Source organism: Oenanthe melanoleuca, chromosome 19, assembly GCF_029582105.1.
Source record: "Oenanthe melanoleuca isolate GR-GAL-2019-014 chromosome 19, OMel1.0, whole genome shotgun sequence".
Classification (NCBI taxonomy): domain Eukaryota; kingdom Metazoa; phylum Chordata; class Aves; order Passeriformes; family Muscicapidae; genus Oenanthe; species Oenanthe melanoleuca.
Window position 1 is genome coordinate 5,588,782 of NC_079352.1, and position 23,677 is coordinate 5,612,458.

A 23,677-nucleotide genomic window follows, 5' to 3' on the forward strand; every position below is an offset into this window, starting at 1 on the left:
GAGGGAAGACAGCAGAGCTGGTAAAAACTGGAATGGCAATATCCAGAAAAGCAGGGAATGAAAATGACTTTTAATGATTTATAAAAAACATTATCCCAGGAGAACTCTTCTTTTTAACTAGATATATCTGCTGAGGAAGCAGAAGGTACACACATTTTCACAGCTCTGGCCCACAGGGAACTGAATACACCCATTAACTTTGTAAGAGGACAAGGAGCAGCTGTCAAACACTGAGTAAACTTCCCTTAGCAGAGAGCAGAATGACAAACAAAGCAAGGTCAATAAAAAATAATTAAGCTCAAATGCCCCTGCCAAGGTTCATCAGAACTGCAGGTTCATCATAAACCAAGACCTGGCAACAGACTCAGGGTTTGTCTTCTATTGATCTGAGTGCAGGAGACACCAAAAACCTCTGATCAGTTCCAGCTCCAAAACTGCTTTAGACTGTGCCTGTTATCTGGCATTAAAGAATTAAGGAATTAAAGAACAGTATCAACTGTTTAATTACACCTACAAACACGTGCCAGAAGCCATCAGCAAGTACCAAAGGAAGCAGTGACAGGAGCATCTTGTGGCCATGGAAGTGTCAGAGCAGCAGAGAAAACACATCCCAGAGCAGTGATGATGTTCTGAGAGTGAATGCTTGATTTATCCAGCACTGCCCACCAAATTCAATTCCATAATGAACATAATGATCAAACTCAGTGACAGCAAGTCACAGGCAAGAGCCTAGTAGTCAATCCAAAAATAGAGATAAATGAGTTTGCAAAAGATGGTTCTGGCCAGAGACTGTACCTGTTGGTGTTCCTGAGCTTCTGAACTTGAGATGGGATCTGCAGACACTGAGGACTCATCGTGTGAGGTAGGAGAGGCCAGGGTGGTTGGGGGGTGACTCACAGAGTCTTGCTGTCCACGGGCACTGGTGTTAAATGTGTTCGTTCTTATCTGATCTTCCCGGGTAATTGCAGGCTGCTGGCCAAGGATCAGGAATACCAGGTCCTCCTTTTCCCGACAGAACTCTGTGGAAACCTCATGCAGTGCCAGGTAATCTCTGAGATCCTTCACCTTCATCTTGATCAGCTCCTCGCGCTGAAAAGCCGTGGCTCGGAAGCGCTGGCAGAGGTGGCAGAGCAGGGGCCCCCCCTCGGGCTGGTTCGAGCAGGACGTGCAAAAGTTCTTCTTACAGTCCAAGCAGATGTGCTGGGGGAGACACGGGAAGGAATGAGAGCCAGAATGAGAGCCAGCCCGTGCCCTGTGGCAGCCCTCTGTCCTGGCCGAGCCCAAGGAAGCAGCAGCTGCTCTTCAGGCACACTCAAAACCTTCCAACCCCTGAAAAAGTGCCAAGTGCTCACCCATGTTCCTAAAGGAGAAAAAGGACTGATCCCTGAGCAACCAGCAGGTTTCTCAGCTCTTAGAGAAGCCTCATTCCCACTCCATTTACCCAGAATGAAATGTGATATCCTGACAAGATTCCCTCACAGGACAGGAATTTTCTGCACCTGCTCATGCAGTTTAAGTCAGAGGAAATCAGAAGATTGAGGCAGCAGACTTGTAAGTGAATTCCAGCTAGTTGTGCACATTGTTCTGTGCATTAAGGAGCTCCAAAACTGGAGGGAATTACTTAAAAACATTCTCTTTCATAAATACCTGCTATGAATGACATTTCTCCCTCCTTATTTCCCCTCTAATTTGCTGCAATCATAGAATGAATCTTTGTTTCACCATAAGAGGGACAGGGAACAGCAAAGTCTCACAGATGTCAAAGAATCTGACATTTACTTATACAAAAATAGATTATTTGAAAACAATACACACACTTTATACCAGTTAGTGCTAGATAGAAAGTGTTGGAAGTTTTGGAAATATCTCCCAGACAATTAAAAACTTTACAGATTGAATTCTGTTGTTAATGTTTATATTTGATACTGCTCTGATCTTGTCACTCAAGGCCTGATTTTCAGAAGTTCCAAGCACTCACAGGCCATGTTGACTTCTGCAGAAACTTCACTGCTCAACCCTTTGGAAAGGCAAATTCTACATTTTCCAATAGGAATGGCAGCAGAACAGCCACATTATGTGCCTGTTAAAAAGTCCTGAGGGAAGAAAGAAGTGACTCTGTAATGTTGCTAATTCACAGTCTCAGAGAAGCCAAGCACCTCTGTGAAATCCTGACATCCTGATCCTTCAGAGCTGTGCAATGAAAAACACACAAGTGGAGTTGAAGAAGTATTAAATACAAACTCAAAAACAAAAAACTGGTTTATGAACTGCTCTAGTGATTGAAGAACATCTCTCATTTCCCAGCTGAAAGCAAGCAGATGTTTTATAGGGTGTAAATACACTACTTGCTTACAAAAGCTCTTTCTGCTCCTCTTTTGAGCCTGGAAACCCCCCCTGCCCCCCAGGGAACCTCCAGGCTTCTCATTTGGAGACTGTACTACACTCACAGTGACACTAACTGGAAACAATCCCAATTTCCTGCTCAAGCATTTTAAGACATGAAAATTTCTACCACAGAGAGAAACTCTTGAAACCTCATGTCAAAACTGCAGTTTGGGGGCCTGCCAAGGAAAAGTGGTTTTCACCAATCACAAAAGAAGGCAGGAAAAGCAATTTCCACAGAACTTCCAGTTTGGAGGAGTTTTCCTTAACTTTATCACCATAAAAATAATTAATATGTAATTGACTTTTCGTGACCCTGTGATTGCAGGAGCAATCCTGTTCCTCAGGAAATTTTTAGGGTAGAGACAGGAATTGTTGGCTGTGTGTGCCTAAAGCAGGGGAACAAAACAAATCCACAAAGGCAGAGAAGTGGAAAACAACCCTGTGGGTAACACTTGCCCTCTGAATCCCCCTTCTCTGACATGGGAGCAATTAGAAGAATTAAGATAAAAAAAACCCCAACAACACAAAAACTGCACAAAACAACCCAAAACCAGATTGCCAAACTGGCTCAGAGGAAGCCCCTGTATTGCCAAGGACTTTTCACCAGGCAGAAAACCCCTACTTGAGCATTCCCATCTTTAGGTATCAGAAAGCCAACACAGCACAAGGGCTGTTCTATCAAACATGTCCCTGCCATTAACAGTAATCCTGCCTCAGTTACCCAAGGATACCTTTGGGAAGTGAAAATAAACCCAGGCACATCTCTGACTTAGCAGCTCAGCACCAGGATTTACCTTCAGAGAAAAAAAAAAAACAAACCTCCCCAGCCTAAACATGGACATTTTGGCAACATCTCAGCATCAAGCAGCTTTTACAACTTCACTGACTCTGTCTGAAAGGGCAGTGGTTCCAGGCACTGGTCTCTTCAGAAGGATTAGCTTCAAATGTTGGTGTACATTCCCACTTGTTCCTAAAAGGTCAGGCCACATCTCACTGACAGCACAGTCAGCAGGCTCAGACTGCCCTGGAATGCTTATGTGGGGTTTTGTTTTTTTTGGTTTGGGGTTTTTAAAGCAATCTAGGCTATCCTTATGGTCAAGTGCTGAAGGAATTAATTTTCATCCCCTGTATTTCAGAATAAACATTAACTGGACAGTGGAGTTGAAAGGTGCTGCCTCTCCCTCCCAGGAAAGAATGCAGTTTTCCATGCTGTCCTTGCAGCACAGGGAGATTTCACCCACTTCTCCCACCACAGTAACAGCACTGAGGAATTAGCAGGGCTCACAAACACACCAGTGTGTTCTGAGTGAGGTTTTCACTCCCTCAGAGACCTGGCAGGTGAGCTCTGGCAGCCCCTCCTGCAGTGTTCCAGCATTGCCACCTGCAGTCACCAGGCTGGGGCAGCAGGAAGGTAGGAGGAGATTTGGGAGTCCCCTCTGGAATACAGAATATAAATGAATATAAACCTCAGCCCCAATTTCCCTGACAGCCTGGAGCAGGAGCATCTGGACATGAGCACAGGTACAGCCATCAGATCCCACAGGAAAATGGGGAAGCTGCTGAGGACAGCAATGTTTTCAACACCTTTTGCAGATCCTCTACAATTTGTGCAGCAGAGCTTTCCCTCTCTCCAGTCAGAGCTCACCTGGAGCCACTGATGGCTCTGTACAAGACACTGCTCATGTAGAACAGGTATTAGGAGATACTGGGGAAAACAGGGCTGTGGTTCTGCTGCTGAGCTCACAACTGCCTGAAATGGTTTCATTTCAGAATTATCTCCATCCACTATTTGCAGCCACGCCCAAGAGCAAGTGCTGGGTCCAGGGTAGCTCTCCCCTCAAGTATTTGTGAGGACATGTGGCTTAATGAGGACAATGTCAAAGAGAACATTACAGAGTCACGAGCAGGGACAGCCCCACTGCAGCTGACCCAGCACCAGGAGAGGTCTCAGTGTACTCACACACCCCAAAATACCTCACCACAGTTTGATTCCTGAAACAACTGCACTTCTCAGTGCAAAAATGCATCAACATCCCTGTTGCCCTGGGAGTAGAAAGCAGCAGCTCTGCCAAGACTCACCATTCTCAGATGTGTGTCCTCATGCATAAATAAAGTGCAAGCAAAACCAATTTATGAACTTTCCCATAAAATTTAAAAGGACTGCGGCCAGAATTCACCATTATTTTTGAATTCTCACATATTTAAGTTCAGTAACTATAGATCAGACACTTATTAAGCCACAGAGTGTGGACTCAGAACAATTTTCCTCACTGGAACATTTTCAAGCAGCATTAAAGGACCCACCACGTCCAAATAATGCCCCAGGCAGGGTCTGCTGTTGAATTAAGTCTTGTGGTACCAATTATTTTGGCATTTATATACTCACAAATCAAGTTTACAGAAAGATAAAATAGATTTGGGTTTGGCCTGGGGCTATTTTTGCTCAGCAGTTCCATACACATCCTCAAAAAACTTCACTGGCTTTTAGTTTGAGCAACAATAGTTTGGAAAACAGGCAGGCAGCTCTTCCTTTGCTGAAAGCACAAACATTATCAAACTTCTTGCCACAATATTTTTAAAGGACATTAGTGTTTTTCAATAAGAAATTCAATAACTCACGTTCAAATCAATGTGATGATGAGCACTTTGGGGAAGTCTGCTGAAGGATTTCCAGTCTCATGAATGACGCCAGGTGAGCAGGAGCGCCCTCAGCTCCGAGGATGTGTGTACAAAACGTGTCTAATGAAGCAAAGGCAGTGCCCTGGCAGGGCAGCTCTGGACTCACCTTGCTGGAGGAGCTGTCGAAGTGCTTGCCACAGGCTTTGCAGCTCTGCTCAGAGGCGGTGGGAGAGGGGAAGGAGCTGAAGCCAGGGTTGGAGTAGGCCTGGGCTGGCGCTGCCGCCGGCGGCTGCATCTCCTCGGGGGAGCCATCCACACAGAACCAGTTACAGCAGCTCGCCCACATGGTGCCTGCAGGGAAAACTGTCAGAGCTGCCAGCTGAGGGACAGCCAGCAGGGAATGCAGCTCAGCTGCCCACCATGCTGCACACTTCCTGAAAGGTGTTCTACCAAGAAAGCATGGAGACCAAGAGGAGGAGGAGATAAGCAGGAAAGAAAACCTGCAGCTGGGAAGAGTATTTTTAGAAAAGTTTTGTGAAAAACAGAGGTGGAGATGGTTTTACACCAATGATTTATTGTAACCAATGAATTAAGTGTAAACTTTGTAGAGGGTATAAAAGACAGCATGCAGTTGTAATAAACAGATATCAGCCTTCTGAAATGCAGTGACACCCACCCACGGCTCATTTCTAACAGCACTTTGCCAGTTCTGATCCTTCTCTCACAAATGCACACAAACCCCACACCCCCAGTCCAGCATCATGCAGCTTTGGTGAGAAGGGACAAATAAAGATCAAGAAATCTTTATTACTAAAACTTCATAGAGTTAAGAGACAACAGTGAAGATAAGATAAAATTTATGTTCCACTTGGCTATATCAGATTCTGAGTTTGCTGTAACAGGCTGTTTCTATTTCACATAAGCTGTAATACTTATCAGGATGTAATAATGCATTAGGATAAGAACACAAAAGCTCAAATTATGGCACAGAACACTTAAATAAAATCAGCAGCAGGATCATAAATGGCTACTCCTCAGTGTTGTCCTAAATCCTTCTACAGATTTACAGCTACAAATCCAAAAAGATAAAATAAAAACAAGGACAGTCGAGCCACTGATTTCACACACTGCAGTTCTCAGTGAATTTACAGCATTACAAGGCTGAATCATCACACAGCAGGTCAATGTCAGCAATGTAAGAAAATAAAATACTGCTTTTGGTACCTTGTTTGGGAAAACACCTGCAGCTGAGGCACAAAATCACTTATTTATTTTTTCAAGTCAAACTTTGTATGTATAGACACATATACACACACTTACCAAAAATCCTAACACAATCCAGTGCAAAATGTTCAGCTCCAAAGTCTTCTCAGCCCACATCTGCTGCAATATTCCAGAAATTCACTGCTATGAACTTGCTTTTGGGAGTTTACAAAGAAATCTGAATTCATCTGGGCATTCAGTTTCTGGAGCACACACCATGTGCCATCACTTACAGGTAAACCGAACACAAACTGTCTCCTCTGCATTTCTGCTCTCACATGGGAGTTTCTGAACTGTTTCTTTTATGTCTTAAAAATCAGCTCCCTCACTGATAGTGTTCAGCAACTGCTTGATTTTATAAACTTCTGGAAATGAAACATCTCTCAGCTGCACAGCTAATTCATTGCCACTGTGAAACTCCAGATTCCCAAGGGAACAGGGCTGGTATGAATCCTAAAAGTTACTGGGTATAACATGTTCTTTTTTTAAGCTGAATCTTTGGGGCTGATGTACTTGAATTGGGAAGCATTTGCACTCTGCTGCTGTTCCAGTATCTGCTGCTTTAGTGGCATCTTTAATCCTTTCAAAACCTGGCTGGATTTGGCAGGGCAGAGGCCTTTCAAACCCCTCAGTGTGAGCCCAGCCAGGAGCCCTCCCTGCAGGCTCAGCACATTGCAGTGCTGAAGGGCAAATCTCCACATTCACACCGTGGAATCCTGTGTGCCTGATGTGCTCAGGGCTGCAGTGCAAACAACACTTGGGCTGGCAAGCAGACCTCAATAAACATTGTGGATTGCACTCAGGCTGCAATGAGATCCCAATAAATACATGGAGGAAACACTGCATGGACAGGAATACTCTATCATCCGTCTGTATTAGCTCTGCCCTGCAATCAAACACACTTTAGATGGCACAGATAAAAGAAACAATTACCCTTTTTCTCTCTGCATGGTAATTTCCAAACCCTCTATCCCACTCAGAAGTTATCAGAGCCCTTCTTTTGCAAAAATACAGAATTTCTACTTGAAATCACGCTCTTTGGAAGTGTAATTTGTTCCTAGGAATCACAAATCTAAACAACATGAAAGCTGCACAGTCCAACAAGCATTCACAGCCTCCACAGCAGTGGAAAACTGTGTCCAGAGTTCAGTTCCCTTCCTGTTTCAAGGACCTGTGCAAGCTGAAGGCCACCCACGATAACAGAACACACAAATGCTACTGCCTGCCCCCAAAAAACTTTGTTTTCCTAAAAAAAAGACAGCCTATTAATTCACTCTGGAACATTGCAACATGTCAAACATTGGGAAGAAAAACACAAGGCAGTGGACAAGCTGGGATAAAACAAGACAGAGCTCAGCATTCAGCTGGGGTTGTAGCTCTGTGATTGCCAGGAATTAAAAGGCCAACAAAAAGCTCAGATGTTGCTTTAGAAGAACCTTAATCTTGCTCAACTACAAAAGCATAGAAAGGAAATGCCATGAACAAACAACAACCAGGACTGTCTCCTGTTCTGTAACATTTTTCCAAAGGTATTTCTGTTCTTGAATAGAAAGGAGCACACATGTAAAACACCTCTATCTGCCTACAGCTGCACGAAACAGCAGCAAGAAATACAGATAAGATTCAGCAGCTGCTTCAAGAGGGATTTTCCATTGTTCTGGACAGGATCAGCTTTAGAGCCAAGGAAATGAGCAATGCCACTAATGGAGGACTCGAAGTTACAAGCAGAATGCCTCAGTGGAATTTCACGATGACAATTTCCTTGATAACTCTACAATATTTGCTACAGCAAAATTATTCCCTTATTTATTCTGTCACCAATCCAGAGGTACGTGGTGAGCACAGTCCAGGAAGCGCTCATTTCTCCAAAGGATGGATGGATGGATGTGGCAGTTAAGAGTCAGAACCAGAGTCCTGCCCTGTACAAATCCTGTCAATCCTCTGCAAAGGAGCTGCTGTGGTGCACCCAAGGAACTCCACAGCTACAAAATGACAAATTAATGCCCAGACAAAAAAATCACCCAGTGGAAAGAGCTAATTCTGTGCTGTGCTCCAGGGCTGGGAAAATACTTACAGTAACTTGGCTAATAACAGTGTGACAGCTTGGAAAACTTAATGACAGCATGGATTTCAGGAATTCTCGAGGAACCTCTTGAATAAAAGATGTGGACTTGCTGACATTACAGGCACTACTGACAGCAGCATTATCCTTGGACAAGGTGCCTGTGCTGCCACAGAAACAACTGGAGCCACACAGCTCAGCTGGGTTTGGCAGAGTGGAAGCTCCGTGGCAGGCACCCAACAGCGACTGCTGGCAGCCAAAAACCACCTGCCCTAAATCCTCGTGCTTGGAGCATCTGCCAGGGCAAAGGGAGAGGGAGTTTCATCAAGGGTGGAGACACCAGATCAAACAGTGCATCCTGGACCTGCAAACACATCCACCCACACAGCAATCAGCACCTTGGGAAGAGGGGCTTTCATCTCCTTCCTGCAGCTGCTCTAAGGAAAGCCAGAAGAAATCCAATAAATGGCAGGGAGGTGCTTGCCATGGACAAAGTGGTGCCAGCTCCACCATGCTCGGCTGGATTGCTTTTTTGATTATTTATTTTTCCAGTATGAAGCTGTGCATGCCATGACTCTCTTCACTGGATTTAAACAGGAGAGTGAAGTTCATTTCATCATCATTTCATTAACACCTTCCACACAACATAATGAGTTCTGTATTAATTTAATTCTGAAAAAATACCAGGGATGTCAAAGCTTTCCTCCCATACATAGTTGAAGACAGGATTCATAATGCAGGCCTGGATTCTTACACTTTTCATCTTCATTTAAAAAGTGTTTGAACTCAGGTACTCACTCTCTATGCAGTATCACTGCTATAACCTTGCTAGCTGGAGTATCAGGGATCACAGCCTCCACAAGGATTTATTACACATGCTGTTTGGATTTCATCAAAGGGTAGGCTGTGGCTGCAGAGGGAAACTGTGGTTTATGTTTGAATATAAAACCTGCCTTTATTTTCCTAAGGGTACAAACAACAAGGGACTAGAAAAAGCAAAGGAACATCTCAGAATCAGTGAGCTTCCAGCTCTGTATAATAAAGCTCTCAGGGAGTCTGGCTCCTTTTCGTGACTGCTCAGGAATTCAGCAGCTGGAATGCAGCAGCACCAAGGAGACACTTGAATCAAGGGATCAAAAGGAACTGAGCTCCCAGAAGCAGCTGATTTTACTCCCACACGAGGAGAAACCACAGCAGCAAGTAGTTGTGCTCCTGAGAGGCCTTTAACCACTGGAACAGCAGGGCTGCTGACCCTCGAGGCTACTGCAGATGGAGCTGGGTGCCAAAAAGGGAGGGAGGTGCAAGAGAGCAGCTCTGCCAGGGCTGGCTTCCCTGCAGTGCTCTTGGCTCATCAGCCCCACCAGCTGCCCCCACACCTCTGCTCACCACAAGGAGCCACCCAGCTCCTCTCTGCCCCTCATCCTCCTTCCCACCTCAGAACCTCCTCACTGCCTTCAGGACCTGCAGTGAGCAGCCACAGACACTCTACAACAACACAGGTCTGACCTGGACACACACACTGGGTGTCCTCCACAACTCTGCTAAGAAACTTAACACAACTCACCAGCCCTGGGGTAATGCTGATCACAAAGCCATTAGTTCCTGCCACACCAAGGAGCTTGAAGATCAAGGCAATTGTTCAGGAGGCCAGAAAAAGGCTTTAAAATACTCATGTATTGATAGCTCACTATTTATGTTATTAATCCACACTGTAGCCCCTGTAAAATTAATCAGATCTCACTTTGATGAATGCTGTTTGAAATTGTTGAAGTATTTAATGAGTTAACCACCTTGTGCCACACCATTAATAGTGTTGCACAATTGGTCATTGTTACAATTTGCTCCTTTTTTTCTTTATTTTATTTCAACAAACCTGCACTGATAAGAAATGCCTTGCTAAAATTAGTTTCACTAATGACCTACCACTTACAATCTGAATTCAGAGTAAGGTCAAAAAAAAGCATTTGCTTGATAACAGAGCTATAGAATAATCTGCTCAAATGCCACTTATGCACAATGTATTATTTTTATCAGCCTTTGTCCCAGGCACAGACCTGAATTATGATAAATGGGAACAGCCATATGTTGGGACAGCTGGAAAAGTCAGCAAATGAGCCACTTGTAAAAGGGACAAGGGAAGGAAGCAGGTTGCCAGTCTGAGCATGACATTTGCAGACTGTCTCAACCAGTACAAAGCAGGAGAAAAGGAAGAGATGGGACACAAATCTGTCACAAGGAACACACATCTGATCTGTGTAATAATGTACATCTAAATCCATAAAATAACTGGACTAAGACTGTCAGATTTTTAGGTAGGGATGGGAAAAAATATGTTTATGAGTAAAGGTACTAATTCACCTGTGCTCAAGGTGACAGCATGCACACCTTGAGTAAATAAATACCAGGACTAGATCACAGCTAGGAACAGGAGTGTTCAGGTGGGGATACACAAGAAATTGTGATATGGAAGAAGGAAACACTTTTCCATTTTGTTCTATGCCTTCCAAAAGCCTGGAGACATCTACCATCTCTAATCACCTAAACATGCAACAGCGATAATCCTTACAAAGACAAATATTTAATTGCTCACCACTCTGATGTCAGTTTAAGGCTCTCCAGGTGAGCCCCTGGTCAGTCACAAAGGCAGAGTGCTCAGGTCAGTCCGCAGCGAGCTCAGAACAGGGTGTCCAGGATTTCTGTGTCCCCCTGGTTGTGATCCTGTGCATCCAGGAGTGCCTGTGCTGCTGGGCACATCAGGGGATGCCCTTGAACAGCACCCACACCCTCATGTCCACGGGCACCCCATTCCCAAGGCTGGCTACACTTCCTCCATGGGATGCACACGGTCCCAGGCTGGAAGCGCAGCTTGCGCCCACCAGCAATAACCCATCCTCAGCCCCTCTTCAACACAGCTGCACCTGTGCTTCTCCACCCCTCCCAAAGGCTGTGTGTGGGCTCAGCAGCTCAGCAGATCCCCACGGTCCAGGCAGGAGCAGCTCTGGAGCGTGGCACACAGCTGGATTCGGCAGCGCCGCGGCTCCGAGCGTGCGAGCCCAAAGGAAGGGAACCTGGCCAGGCACCAGCGTTTTAATGAAGGAAGTGACATCCATTTAGCACAGAGCACAGAGTAAACAGGGCAGCCCGCTGGGGCAGGGTGCAAGGCAGAGCAGGAACAAGCTGGAATGGGGCCACGGGCTCAGCACAGCCACACACAGCTCTGCTGAAACGCCAGCGCCTTCCATCGCTGCTGAGCCCAGAGCAGCACCAGTCACTTCCCACTCCGTGCTGCAGAGGAAACCATCCTGCAGACAAAGCTCCTTTCATGCTGCTGGAGCCTGCTTTACATTGAGCAAACCATTTGCCAGGTAAGACCCTGGAAAACTGGCTTAGCTGAGAGGAAAATTACGAGTTCTTATATACATGACAAAAATCCAGCAGGTATTCCAAGAGCATTTTGCAGCTGTAGCAGTGCTTATCAGGACTCCCAGCAACACCTGATGCTGTTCAGGAGGTTTACAGACAGATCTCCACCTGAAATCCCACCAACACTGTTACAAGCACAAAGGATCTCAGCTTCAAGCACCTCTTGGAAAACAGAGAGCTGCAATTCCCATTTGAAATGGATAAAATGGTTTTAGAAAGCTGTGGGATTTATAAAGCATTGCCCAGAAAGCCAATTCCAAGAGAGACACCTTCTCACTTGTCTCCCAGCTTTGCACCTGGAACTGCAAACTCAACTCTTGCCCACTTTCCTGTTTCCAAATTTCCCCCATTTTAATATGAGAAGCTTGGAAATCCTGCTTTGTAAGGAAGTGGATACCTGTGGTATTATTGTAATATAAACTGTTTATTTTGACCCAAAGATGCATTTTATGTATTGAAAAATATTTAGATAAAAAGTTCTTTTTGCTGTTAACTATAAGTAGGTCTCAAGACATCTGCCAAGATGGAAAATCAGCTGCTTTTTTCCTTTGCAATTCAGTGACATTCTTCCAACAAGTTAACAGAAAACAAAATGAAGTGATTAATGGAATTATGTGATTTTAGAAAATTATTTTTCTTATCCAGTCTATCTCAATTCCTTAGTCCCAAACCTGTTCCCAAGGGACACACTGTGACCTTGTCTCACTTCCACTCTCCTGTTATGCTGAAAAACAATTCAAAAAGCTGCTGTGCTCTCTCCCACTGGTTTAATATTCCATCAGCAAGGCTGAATTAAGTCAGTTGTAATTATAGCATGAACCAAACCAGGAGGAGAAGAAAGACTCTGGAGAAGCAAAATTCCAGAATACCATTTTCTTATCCTTCCCAGCATCCTGCATGAGTGGCTGTGTCTCTATCCTTAGTCTCACACCCAAAAGTATCACTAAAAGTGGAAGCTCTCCACCAAAATGTCAGCAAGGAGTAATCCAGGAATCCCAGACTATCCCCTCCCAACTCAGCCAGTTCTTTTCGTTATGGAGAAAAAGGTCCATGCTGGATTTTTCTCTCCATTCATTCCTATCCTCACAGCTTTTCTTGGATTCAGTTGCATGGGTCACTGCTAAAACTGTAATTGCAATAGATAGCAATACATTCTCAATGAAAACCTGAACATTTAAATAACTGCAGCTTCCCTAACCAGCCCTACTCCAGAAAGGGTCCATCCTATCCAGATTCCATCCCAAAACCCACCTTGACCACTCCTCCATGACAGCTGGGAGAGGTTTCCTGGATCTGTGCCCACTTGGGAGCCAGAGTGGCTCCAAAGGCACAGCAGGAGCTTTTCAGGGAGTCCCTCCTCTTCATACTACAAATACCTCCCTCTCTCAGCAAATTTTACAATGCCCAGAATAGAACCTTGCTGAAAATAAGTTTCTGCTGTGCTGCAAAATCCTGCTGTGGACTCGGTGACTTCAGTGTTTGGGTATTACAAACAAACAGCAGCAGATCCACAGTTTAACCAGGGAACAACTTGGAATCCCCTCTGCTCTGATTTCACAGATGGCTTAATTACACCCTTCTCCCAAATGGGGGAATTTAGGGAGCTGGAGAAAAAAAGGGAAGGAGAAAGGATATAAATTTGTATTTTCTTCACATCTCAAATTCTCTACTCCAGATAAAAAATGATCAAGCTATTTCCACTGGAATCCCTGGCCCCAAAGGCCAATGGTTACAATCACACACCTTGTTTCATTTTGACAACTGGATAAATTATACAGTTCAGCTTTAGAATGAAGCACAAACATATGGGGGCAGTTGAAAGGAGAAGAGAGAGGTGCATTATCCCACACAGAGCCCCTCAAACTCAGGATTGGACAAGACTAACCAGAATTACATTAAGTTTCCCTGAAACTGGGATTGCAGTTGGTCCTAAAGCTCCACAGACTCTGAGCTATCTCTGAGTCTCAGACACCCAGAACTGAGAGTGTTTGCTGATGAATTACAACACCAGTTGGAAATCCTGGAAATTATTTGTCATGCCAAGCTATGGGTTTATTTTTAACCAGCAAACTTCTAAATTTCACATCTCCAAAATCAAAATATAGTCTCAAAATTCCTCACATGCCAAACTTACTCTTCTCCCCACTTTATTGCAGGAGCTGCTGGCAGAAAGTGAACCTAAACCCCATGGAATTTATACAAGTGGAAAAGTGTACGTGCAGTAGGACTGGATGCACCAGCTCTGTGCAGACTGGCAGGCAACCTCTAACCTATTTAACTGGAGCCTGAAAAAAGATAATTTTTATTTGGCTGGACTGGAACAGATCTGGATGTATATAACTGAGGCACATTGTAACAAGCACAAACACTGCAGGCTCATTTCATAGCTATGCCTATTCCAAATCAATCTGAATTCAAATCCAAACTAGGTGCTGAAATGGAGTAAGATGCAGCTGCAGATCTTCTCCTTCAGCACAGACGTCACATCCGACACAGTGTGGGAGCTCTGCCCTCCCAGGCTGCAGAAATACTGAGAAATTAGTCAGCAGTTAAAAAAAGGTCCAGGATGTTGATTACAAACCTGAGGACTGGTTATGTTCCTGAGATAACAAAAGATAGCCCAATAAAAAAGTGAGTTTATGTATGGTTTAGTCACCTTATCTGTGGACAAGGGAAAATACCCTGCTCACATCTGAAGGAAGTTAATACAGGTGGAACTTTGAGAGGCACTTTGAAGTTGTACTCAAAACATTTCCATAAATATTATTCTTGTGCCAATCTCCATTTAGCAGGGAAGCATTTGAAATTCAGAATTGCTTCCATGCAGCCCTGGAAAGAGCCTGAAAACTGAGGGAGAGTTCAAGGCTTAGCACCCGGTGTGTGCCAGCAGGATGAGCATGAGCTCTCTGCAGCATTGATGGGACAGATGCTGTGGAAAAGTCCATTTCCAACCATCTGCAGTGTTTGTTTCTAGGGCTGAAGATTCTACATGGGCTCCTTCACCACCCTCCCTGTTCAACTGCTGTGCCTCTCCCTCCAGCCTCAACCTCTGCAGAACATTAAGGACTGAGAAATCCAAAACAAAGCAGCCTGAAATCTGGGCTTTATTCAAACAGACATGAACAAACCAAACATCCATCTGGTCCATGATTTTGCTGAGCTGAGGGGCACATCCTGAGGAGATTCTGCAAGGGCCCACAAACCACTCAAGTAAACATTTGCCTCTGGGAACTAAAGCCATGATCCAAAAAAGATAATTCTCCGTAGTTCCACATCTCTGTACATCAGTTATGGCAGAACATTGCAGTTCTTTGTCAAGCCTTTTAACCCCCTGTGTGCAGCACCAAGAGAAGCAGGACAGGCTCCCCTGGATGGCAGAGCTCACCTAAACCCACCCAGCTCATGGGATCAAACAGCACGTGCTGAACGTGCAATCCTAGCAGGATCCAACCCAGAGAATGGTTTTTACAGGAGACAGAGGACAGGAGGAAAGGAAAGCTCCAGCCAGGGACCTGCATCTCCTGGGTCCCCCACCTTTGTCACAGAGGGAAATTTCCCATATATGGCCCAAGGCAGCAGGGTCACATGCCAGTGCAGGCTTCTGGCAAGCCCAGACATTCACACACCATGAGTCAGTGTCCAGAAATCACTGGGCTTTAGCAACCAATACATCCAATTCATTTTGGTTGGATTTTTATATTCACCTTCTGAGGGGGTTTTCTCCTCAACCTGCAGCACACAGGCACTGTGACATTTTCATTTTGCTTCTCTGTAACTGGCAGGAACATTTCTTCCCATTCTGGGATTTTTTGCTTTGTAAAATGACAGAAAAGATTTGCATATTAGACTAAATCCTGGTGTTGGGGCATGAAGAACAAAACCAGACCAACTATGGTGGAGGTTGGGAACATTCTAAGCTGTCTTGTACTTTCACACAGCCCTCTACCAACAAAGAATACTTATTTTTTAAAATAAAACCTCAAAATATCGTCACTTCTGTCCTCAGATCCCAAACAAACAATTTATCTGGCATTTTAGCACAAGCACAAGTGCTGCCAGTAAGAAGCACTATGACACAATCTTTTCCACCACTGACCTGATAACATCAGCATGACCTTTCCTCTCTTCTGAGCTCTACTCATCTCAGTTCAATAGTTCAACAGAAACTGACCCATTTTTAATTACACAAACTAAATCAGATACCAGACATTCCTATTAAAAATAAACTTAAATCCAGTCTTAAAAGAAAAAAAATCATTGGGTAATTATTTTCAGATTAGTAATGAAATAAATAACGTGGGAAAATTCGGGGTAAGAATTTTTAGTTTCAGTTTCCAGCTCTGTGAGTCTGGGCCACTTCAGTTCTCTGTGCTTGTGTTTTCCATAAGTAAAATACAGAAAATGCCCCATCAGGGACTGGAATCAATATTTCATTTCTTTAAAGCAGTACTGTATTCACAACAGAATTAAATACTTTCAGAGAACTGCAGAGCTCATAGAATTGAGGCACTTAAGGGAAGAAGTGCAAGTGAACAACCTCCTTGAAATTCTGCAGAGCATCCTAACAATTTTACAACACAGAATATTAAAAAAATCAGGACAAAACAAGATGACTTTGAGGAAAAATTCATACTAGATGCAAGTGCAAAAGACAATGCAAGTCCTCTTCATTTTTGTGGCTTTTGTTTGTTTTTTTGAACTCTTTCCCAGTTCATAATGAAAATTATGGTCAACGTGCAGAATAAAATATTCTCAAAAATGTTTTCACTTAAAGAGGCTTTTCAACTTAAAAATAAAAGTGTTACTGACAAGTGTGGCATTAAAAAAATACAAAAAAATATTAGAAAACCCAAAAAAGACAAACATTCTTTGGACTTAAGGTGTGAAGGAGGCAGCACACTGTCAAACTGCTGGCTAGGAAAACATCAAGGATTTTAGACTTCAAATCTTTTGTACCTGTTGTAAAAAAAAAAATCCTTTTCCTTAGAAGTTTAGAAGGTTTAGCCAATGCACTTAGACTGTTTCCTCCATAGCTGATCAGTCAGTGGACAGCAACAGTTTATACCCTTTTCTTTACATTTGCTTTCACTAGGGGAATTTTTAGGAAAAAAATCTGTATATAAGGTTTAATGTCAAGCCTGCATCTCTTATTCCTGGCAGAGCAATGAAAGCTTTAGCTCATGTTATTAAGAAGTTAAAAAAAAAGCAAGCTCAGGCCTCCAGAACAACGTTTTACCAAGTGAATTTGGCTCTGAGAGAGCAGCACTGAGGGAGACAGGCCTCATTCCAAGAATGATCATCTTACTTCCCTCAGACAAAGTACAGCCTTTCATGACCCAGCCTGGGCTCTGGCCTACATTCTGCTGGATGAAAAGCCTTCATTATATGCAGTTGAACACATTGTTTGAAAACCTGATATAAACGGCCTTTACCACAGGAAAGCTGAACAAACTGAAATCATGCAATGCTAAGAGTTCCAAGGGACCAAAATGGCAAATCTGTATTAAATGTGTTGTGTGCTCTCTCTAAAACACACACAGTTTAAGCCCTGAAATGGGTTTTCACCCATGGCAGAGGTCAGAGGTGGTATCAGGGTGATCACATAAGGCAAATTGCAGATTTCAGGTGTCTCTGAAGGCAGATAAAAAGCAATGCTGCAAGTGCTTTGTCTCTAAATGTGCTGTTTTGCCAAATACAGACAGTCATTTCCAGGTGCTTTGAATCCCAGCTGCACTCTCCCTGCACACCTTGTAGCCACTCCAAGTCGCCCCTGAAGCCTTGCAGCAAGTAAACAATATATTTCAATTCTTTCCAGGAATTCCTTCACTCAGAATGACCTTCCTGACTTAGGTACTTCATTGCAAAAAAATCTGTCTGTGGTTTGTATTCAGTGCACAGGAGCAAGTAACAAAATGTATAAATAACAGGATACTGATGGCTTGGACTTTATTTTTATTAAATTCATTTTTCAACTCCCTCTTGTTTCTCTTCTGCATAAGAGACCAAATCTTGCTCCTCCTAGCCCAGAGCCCTCTTTCTGGGCACAGAAGATGCACAGTGACAGATCAGGTTTGACTGAGCTGACAGGGAACTCCATGATCCCCTGCACAATCAGCCTTTCCATCTGAGAGACAGAAGGATGGATTATGCAATACCAGCCTCTGTCTGACTGGCAGGAACCTGGCCCTGAGCTCCAAGAGCATGAAACAGCCCCCACATAAAAAACAGCTTCAATTTCTACTTTTTGGATTATACAGTCACAGGGGACTTGGAAATCTACACTTTACTTGGAATCTGAAAAATAAACTGTTTCCAAACTCTCCTGCAATGCTTGTGCAACGGCCTCAGGACAGGCAGGGCTCTGGCCAGCTGTGCCACCAGCCACAGAAGCTGCATTTTAGAACTCTCCCTTCTCTGGAACAATTGGAACTTTCTCCAGGCTGAAGCCTGCACACAGAGCTCAGTGTTTCCCTGCAAGCACACAACAGCTCCATTATCGTTTAACTACCAAAAACCAGCTCCAACAATCTATCAAGCTTGACATTCTATCCACCAGCCCAGACTGCTGGGCACATATATAGGAAGAGGTTCATGGATTTAGTAAGAAAAAAGTTATTTTGTTAATATAAGCAGAGATTTCCCTTCTTTTAACCATTAATTTGCCGTTTTAAAAACTATTCAGGAACCCAGAGGCCTGTTTGTCCTCAGATTATCAAATTTTTGTGTCTATAAAGAAATCTATTCCAGCAGATAAATAAAAGCTCCTTTTTAAGATACATATAAAATAAATTCAAAGGCAATCCCTCAGAGAAGGAATTGCTCACTGCCTCAGAGCTGCAGCACCAGTTGTGTTTCCAGCCTGGCCACAATTATTTTAACACCAAACTACAGCAGAACATGCAGCTGCTGCTTATCACCCTTCCATGGCCAGGGACAGCACTGCTGGGCAGATTTCCAAGCAATCATGGCCCAGGCAAAGTCCTGGGAAGCACCAACACCTCCATGGAAGCAAACTAATTAATGCATGACAAGCTCACCTCGTGGAGATGACCTCAACCAAGGAACTGCTGATGTGAGTGTCTGGCTGAAGGACACCTGGCAGCCATCCCCTGGTGCCAGCAGTCATTTTGCTCTGAGCAAGGTATTTTGACATCAACAAAAAGTAGCATCCCATCAGTTTCAGTCTGGAATTCTGTGGGATGCAGCTCCTGACTCATTTGGGAAAAGCCAAACCAATAAAAGCTCAAGTGGTGTGGATTCAGTGATGCCACTTGTGACACTGCAATTTGAAATCATCCATGTGTATATATAGAATATATAATGCCCAAAGGAACCATCCTTCTCAAAGCAGAGGTTACCACGCAACAAGATACTCCCAAAAGAAACTATTTTAAATTTAAATTACATTTAATGAGTTTCAAATCTCACTTAACATCAGCCTAAACTAAAAGATTCAAAGCATATGCTCCTTAAGTATATTCTTACAAGCACATCCCACAGCCTTCTGAATATAAACAAAAAGGTGGCAGCATTAAAAAAAGCTGATGTTTAATGAATATTTTAGTCTCCATCGAAATAAAATGTGGAAATTCCTATTCCAAGACTATTTGGCAGAGGAGCCAGAGGGCATTAGAGAAAGAAGCCTGATGAATATTTTTGAGTAAACTAAAAACCTCAAGTGCAATTAATGTGAAGAAGTTGTAGATTTTACAGATGCTGAGAAGAATTAACAGCATCTCAGAACAACAATTCTTTCTAAAGAAAGTCCCTTATGGGACTTTAAGCATAAATTTAACAAGCCAAAAAAGCCTTTCAGAGGTTGGAATAAACCATCTCAGTTCTGAGGAAACCAGCTGAGAAAGAAGGAAAAGCCTAACAAAATCTGAATTCTTGATCTGACAGTCACAGTCTCGTTTTCTTAAAGAAGATGGTAATTTTTCAACCTTGCAATGTTTAAAGACTAAATAATCAACTTTAGAGGCACCTACCAGCAGGGGGTTAGAAACCTTTGCATGCAGGTGAGTCCTGGTCCTGACATCAGCTCAGCAGCGACGGGATTGTCCCCACCTGTGAAACAGAGATTCCACTTACTCACCCTGCAAAGCATTCCCTGCTCAGGGAACTTCACACTCCCTTCACTGGGGAGGGGAGGAAAACAGGGGTGGGAAACCACAGAGAGGGACTGTCAAGGAAAAGGACTGGAATTACTCTGGGGAGCAGGAGCCAGGCTGGGGTTTCACCATGGGAAGTCAGGGGAGGGCTGGGGGAACTTTTGCAGCAGGTGAGGAGATGGAAGAGCAGAGCACAAGGCACAGGCAATGAACTGCAGCATCACAGACCTCACCAGGGCACTGCCAGAGCTCAATCCAGACTGCCAGCAATACCCAGCTAAAGCTGGCTTTTGTCTGTAGTCAGAGCTGAGACTAGAGAAGAACCAATTTCCCTCCTGCTCAGCAGCAGGACACACACAGCTGTGTCCAAAAAAGGGCCACATGCACACACCTTTCTGCAGCTCACATTATCCTGCTGCCCACTGTGTGTTTCATTAAGCACAAGAACTTGGTTCAATGTATTTTGATTTCTTATCTTCAGATCAGGCTCTGTATCCCTCAGGACTGGTCAGGAGGTTTAGAGATGGAGCCAGGGGATTTTTAATTACGTGATCTTTAAGGTCCTTCCAACCCAATCCACTCTGTGATTCCATATCCCATGAAAAACCACTGTAAGGGACAGGAAAATGGCCTAGCCCTAATTAAACACCATTTTTCCTCCAGTGAAACCAGCACACCCTAGGTGAGGAGAGCATTTTACCCAGCCAGACCTGAGACACAAACTGCAGTGCTGGGTCAGACACTGCCCAGCTCCACTGCCCCCTCTGAGCTGGCCCAGGAGAGCAGAGCACACAGCACACCAGGGAAATCTGCTTCCACCTCTCCAGGCAAAAACTGGTTCAAAGTCCAAGCTCCAGGTTTAATAACAGCACTGGCAGTTCAGCTCAGATCATGCTCTAATTGTAGAGTTTACAATCTCAGTTGTTATTAACAACAAAACGTGGTGCAAAGTTGCACAAGAAATGAAAACGACACTAAAACAAAACAACACAAACTCACACTGAAGTCAACAACAATAAAAACTGAAGATTTCAGTCATAAACTCCCAAAAACTCCTCTATATGATTCCTTTGTATTCTCAGTGCAGAGCAGTGCATTCAGCTCTCATTTGGGGAGCCAAATCACATGGTACCTGACAATGAGAGACTGAACCTCACTGAAAGCCATCCTACTTTTTCTACCCTACAATTAAACAAAATACTTAAATGATGACTCCAAAACTATTCCAATTCAGCAAAAACTTGAGCAATTAAGCATTAACTCAAGAGCACCACTGCCATGGCAATCAACCTTTAATCAAGTTTAATTTAAGTTCAGTTCAGTTGCTAGAGCTGAGTGGATGTGCAGTCACAGAGTGCTGCAGCTGGGTAACCCTGCTCCAGGATTCCCAGCCCCCAACAGCCAAAGGTGATTGCTTTGGTTCATTAGACTCAACTGTGCCACCAAAAACAATTGTGATTACAGAGAACCACTACAAGATCTCCCTCACCGTCACTGTGGGGAATTCAGTTCAGGAATTCAGTATTTGATAGATGGAGGTAGGTAAACTCAAGGATCTGGAATTTGTAAGAAAGATGTAAAGGTCATCAGAGCTTTCTGCTTCACTCTTCAGCTCTGGAAAAACAAGGTAACAGTGGGAAAACAAAGGATTAAAACTCTTTCTGTTTATGCAATCATGTATATGCCTTAATGATCATCTATCTTAAAATCTGAGCTTCAGAGTGTTGAAATACAACCCACCACAGTACAAACACATTAAAACACCAACTTAAAATGCACCTGTCTTCTCCCATCCTAATGATATGGAGAGCCAAAAAAGCTTCTTGTAGATCCACTGAGTTCTTTACCAACTCCACAGTGAGGCCAGAAAGAACAGAAAACTGCCACAGGTGCCTGCCCTGCTGTGGAGCAGCTCCCCCAAACCAACATCCTTGGTTACATCCTGTGCTCCCCACAGAAGACACACTGTGTGTCACACAGGAGGAAGTGAGCTGAAATGAAACCCACAAATAAATCCCTTCTGTCTCAGCCAATTAAACATTACCCTGAGCACAGCTTAATCCAAGAGGTGTAAAATTAAACTGTTCCTATCCACTTTTAATGCTACACTTGACTAAGCACACCTGGCTGTGCTTGCAGTGTTGGAAAACACCTGAGTTTTTTCTGGAGTCAGAGTCAAACACTGAGCCTGTCCATCCTCAGCCTTTTAACCTGAGAAGACTCAGGCAGGACCTGTTCTCACTGCAGAGTTGATATTTATTAACCTGCAGACACTAAAATACTGCTAAGAAACACAGGATGAGTCAATACTTTCCCCACAGGAAACACCTTGACCTGCTTAGAGGAACAAACTGCTCAGAAGGATACTCGAGGACTTTTATATTCTGAACAACTTTTGCTTTCTGCAGCAAAGGAAGGACCTTCTCAGCTTTCCCTTTGCAGCACACCCCCAGTTTTGAGCAGAGAAGGAAATTATTTAACACCAAATTATACTTTGGACATGGTAAAATGCAGAGACAATAATTTAAGCAGAGAGGTCTACAGAAGGCTGGTGCTTATCCAGAATTACTCAGCTCTCAAAGCAATTTGAGCAGAATAACCTACTGAACCCCTTGGGAGCAGAACTCAGAGAGGGAAGAGCTGCTCATCACGGCTTTTAAACAGGAAAAAAGAGGCAGCACCAGAGTCCCACTACCCCTCATGAGGGAAACCCTGTGAGGAAAACCTTTGACCCCATCTCCCCAAAACGAAACCCAGGTGCTGCACCTGTCCCAGCCAAGCAGCTCCATTCCCCCCAAATCCTGGCAGCCCCTCCTGCCCTCTGTGCCCCCAGTCCAGAGCCATTCCCTCACCCCACGGATAACCCTCAGTGACAACTCCACGGCCTCATTGCCCCCCATTTACCTGTTCTCCTACCCCATCCGTCCTCATTGCCCCACACCCCCAAACCCGGGCAGCTTCTGCAAAAGCTTCAAACAGTCCTCCAAGCCTCACACAAATCCCCAAACCTGCCAGTTCCCTCTGTACCCCAATGCTCCACACTCCCCAAACCTGCCAGTTCTCTCTGTACCCCAATGCTCCACACTCCCCAAACCTGCCAGTTCTCTCCGTACCCCAAAGCTCCACACTCCCCAAACCTGCCAGCTCCCCTCAGTGCTCCACTCCCCGAACCCCTGCCAGCTTCCCTAAACCCTCTCAGCCCCGCCGAGGCCTCACAGCCGCGCACACACCGCTCACACCCGGCAGCCCCACAGCCCCCAGGGCCTCACCTTCCCCCTGCGGAGCCGCGTCCCGGGTGGCGGCGGGGCCGGCGGGCCTGCAGCGGGCGGTCCCGTCCCGGGGCTGCGCTCGGCGGCGGCGGCGCTATGGCAACTGCCCGCGGGGCCCGGCGGCCAGAGCGGCCCCAGCGCCGCCCGGCGGGGAGCACCGCCCCCTAGCGGCCGGGAGGACTGCGCGGCGCCCCGAGGAGCAGCGCCGAGAGCCGCAGGTTCGAGACCCGCCCCGGGCAGGTGGCAGGAGGAGGGAACACTGGGGGTCCCCTGTGAGCTGGGGGAGTTCCTGGGGTGCGCACGAGGTTTATTGGCATTGCACGGGAAGTGAACAAACACAGGGAGATCACAGAATGGGTCGGGATGGAAAACAACTCACACCAGACCAGAGCACTGAGTGCCGTGTCCAGTCTCTCCTTGAACACCCCATGGTGACTCCACCACCGCCCTGGGCAGCTCATTCCAATATTTAATCACCTTTTCTTCCTCCTTATGTCCAGTCTGAACCTCCCTTGGCACAGCTTGAGATTCCTGTCCTCTCATCC

At 44.8% G+C, this 23,677-nt stretch overlaps 1 protein-coding gene across 6 annotated transcripts in view; it reads right to left on the minus strand.

Moving 5' to 3' along the window:
• The window catches only part of RFFL (ring finger and FYVE like domain containing E3 ubiquitin protein ligase), a 28,632-nt gene extending 5,384 nt beyond the window's left edge, over positions 1-23,248 (minus strand). The window contains exons 1-5 of one of the 6 annotated variants that reach the window (XM_056506321.1): positions 23,133-23,245; positions 21,353-21,477; positions 19,741-19,819; positions 5,171-5,355; positions 796-1,200 (exon numbers count right to left, since the gene is read on the minus strand). In XM_056506321.1, the coding sequence (XP_056362296.1) occupies positions 796-1,200; positions 5,171-5,350 (585 nt within the window). In that variant the 5' untranslated portion in view covers positions 5,351-5,355; positions 19,741-19,819; positions 21,353-21,477; positions 23,133-23,245. Of the gene's footprint in view, positions 1-795; positions 1,201-5,170; positions 5,368-10,919; positions 11,413-19,740; positions 19,820-21,352; positions 21,478-23,132 lie in introns of those variants that run through there. The other 5 variants (XM_056506323.1, XM_056506320.1, XM_056506322.1 and 2 more) reach the window with 5 other exon arrangements.
• Positions 23,249-23,677: the final 429 nt, after the last annotated feature.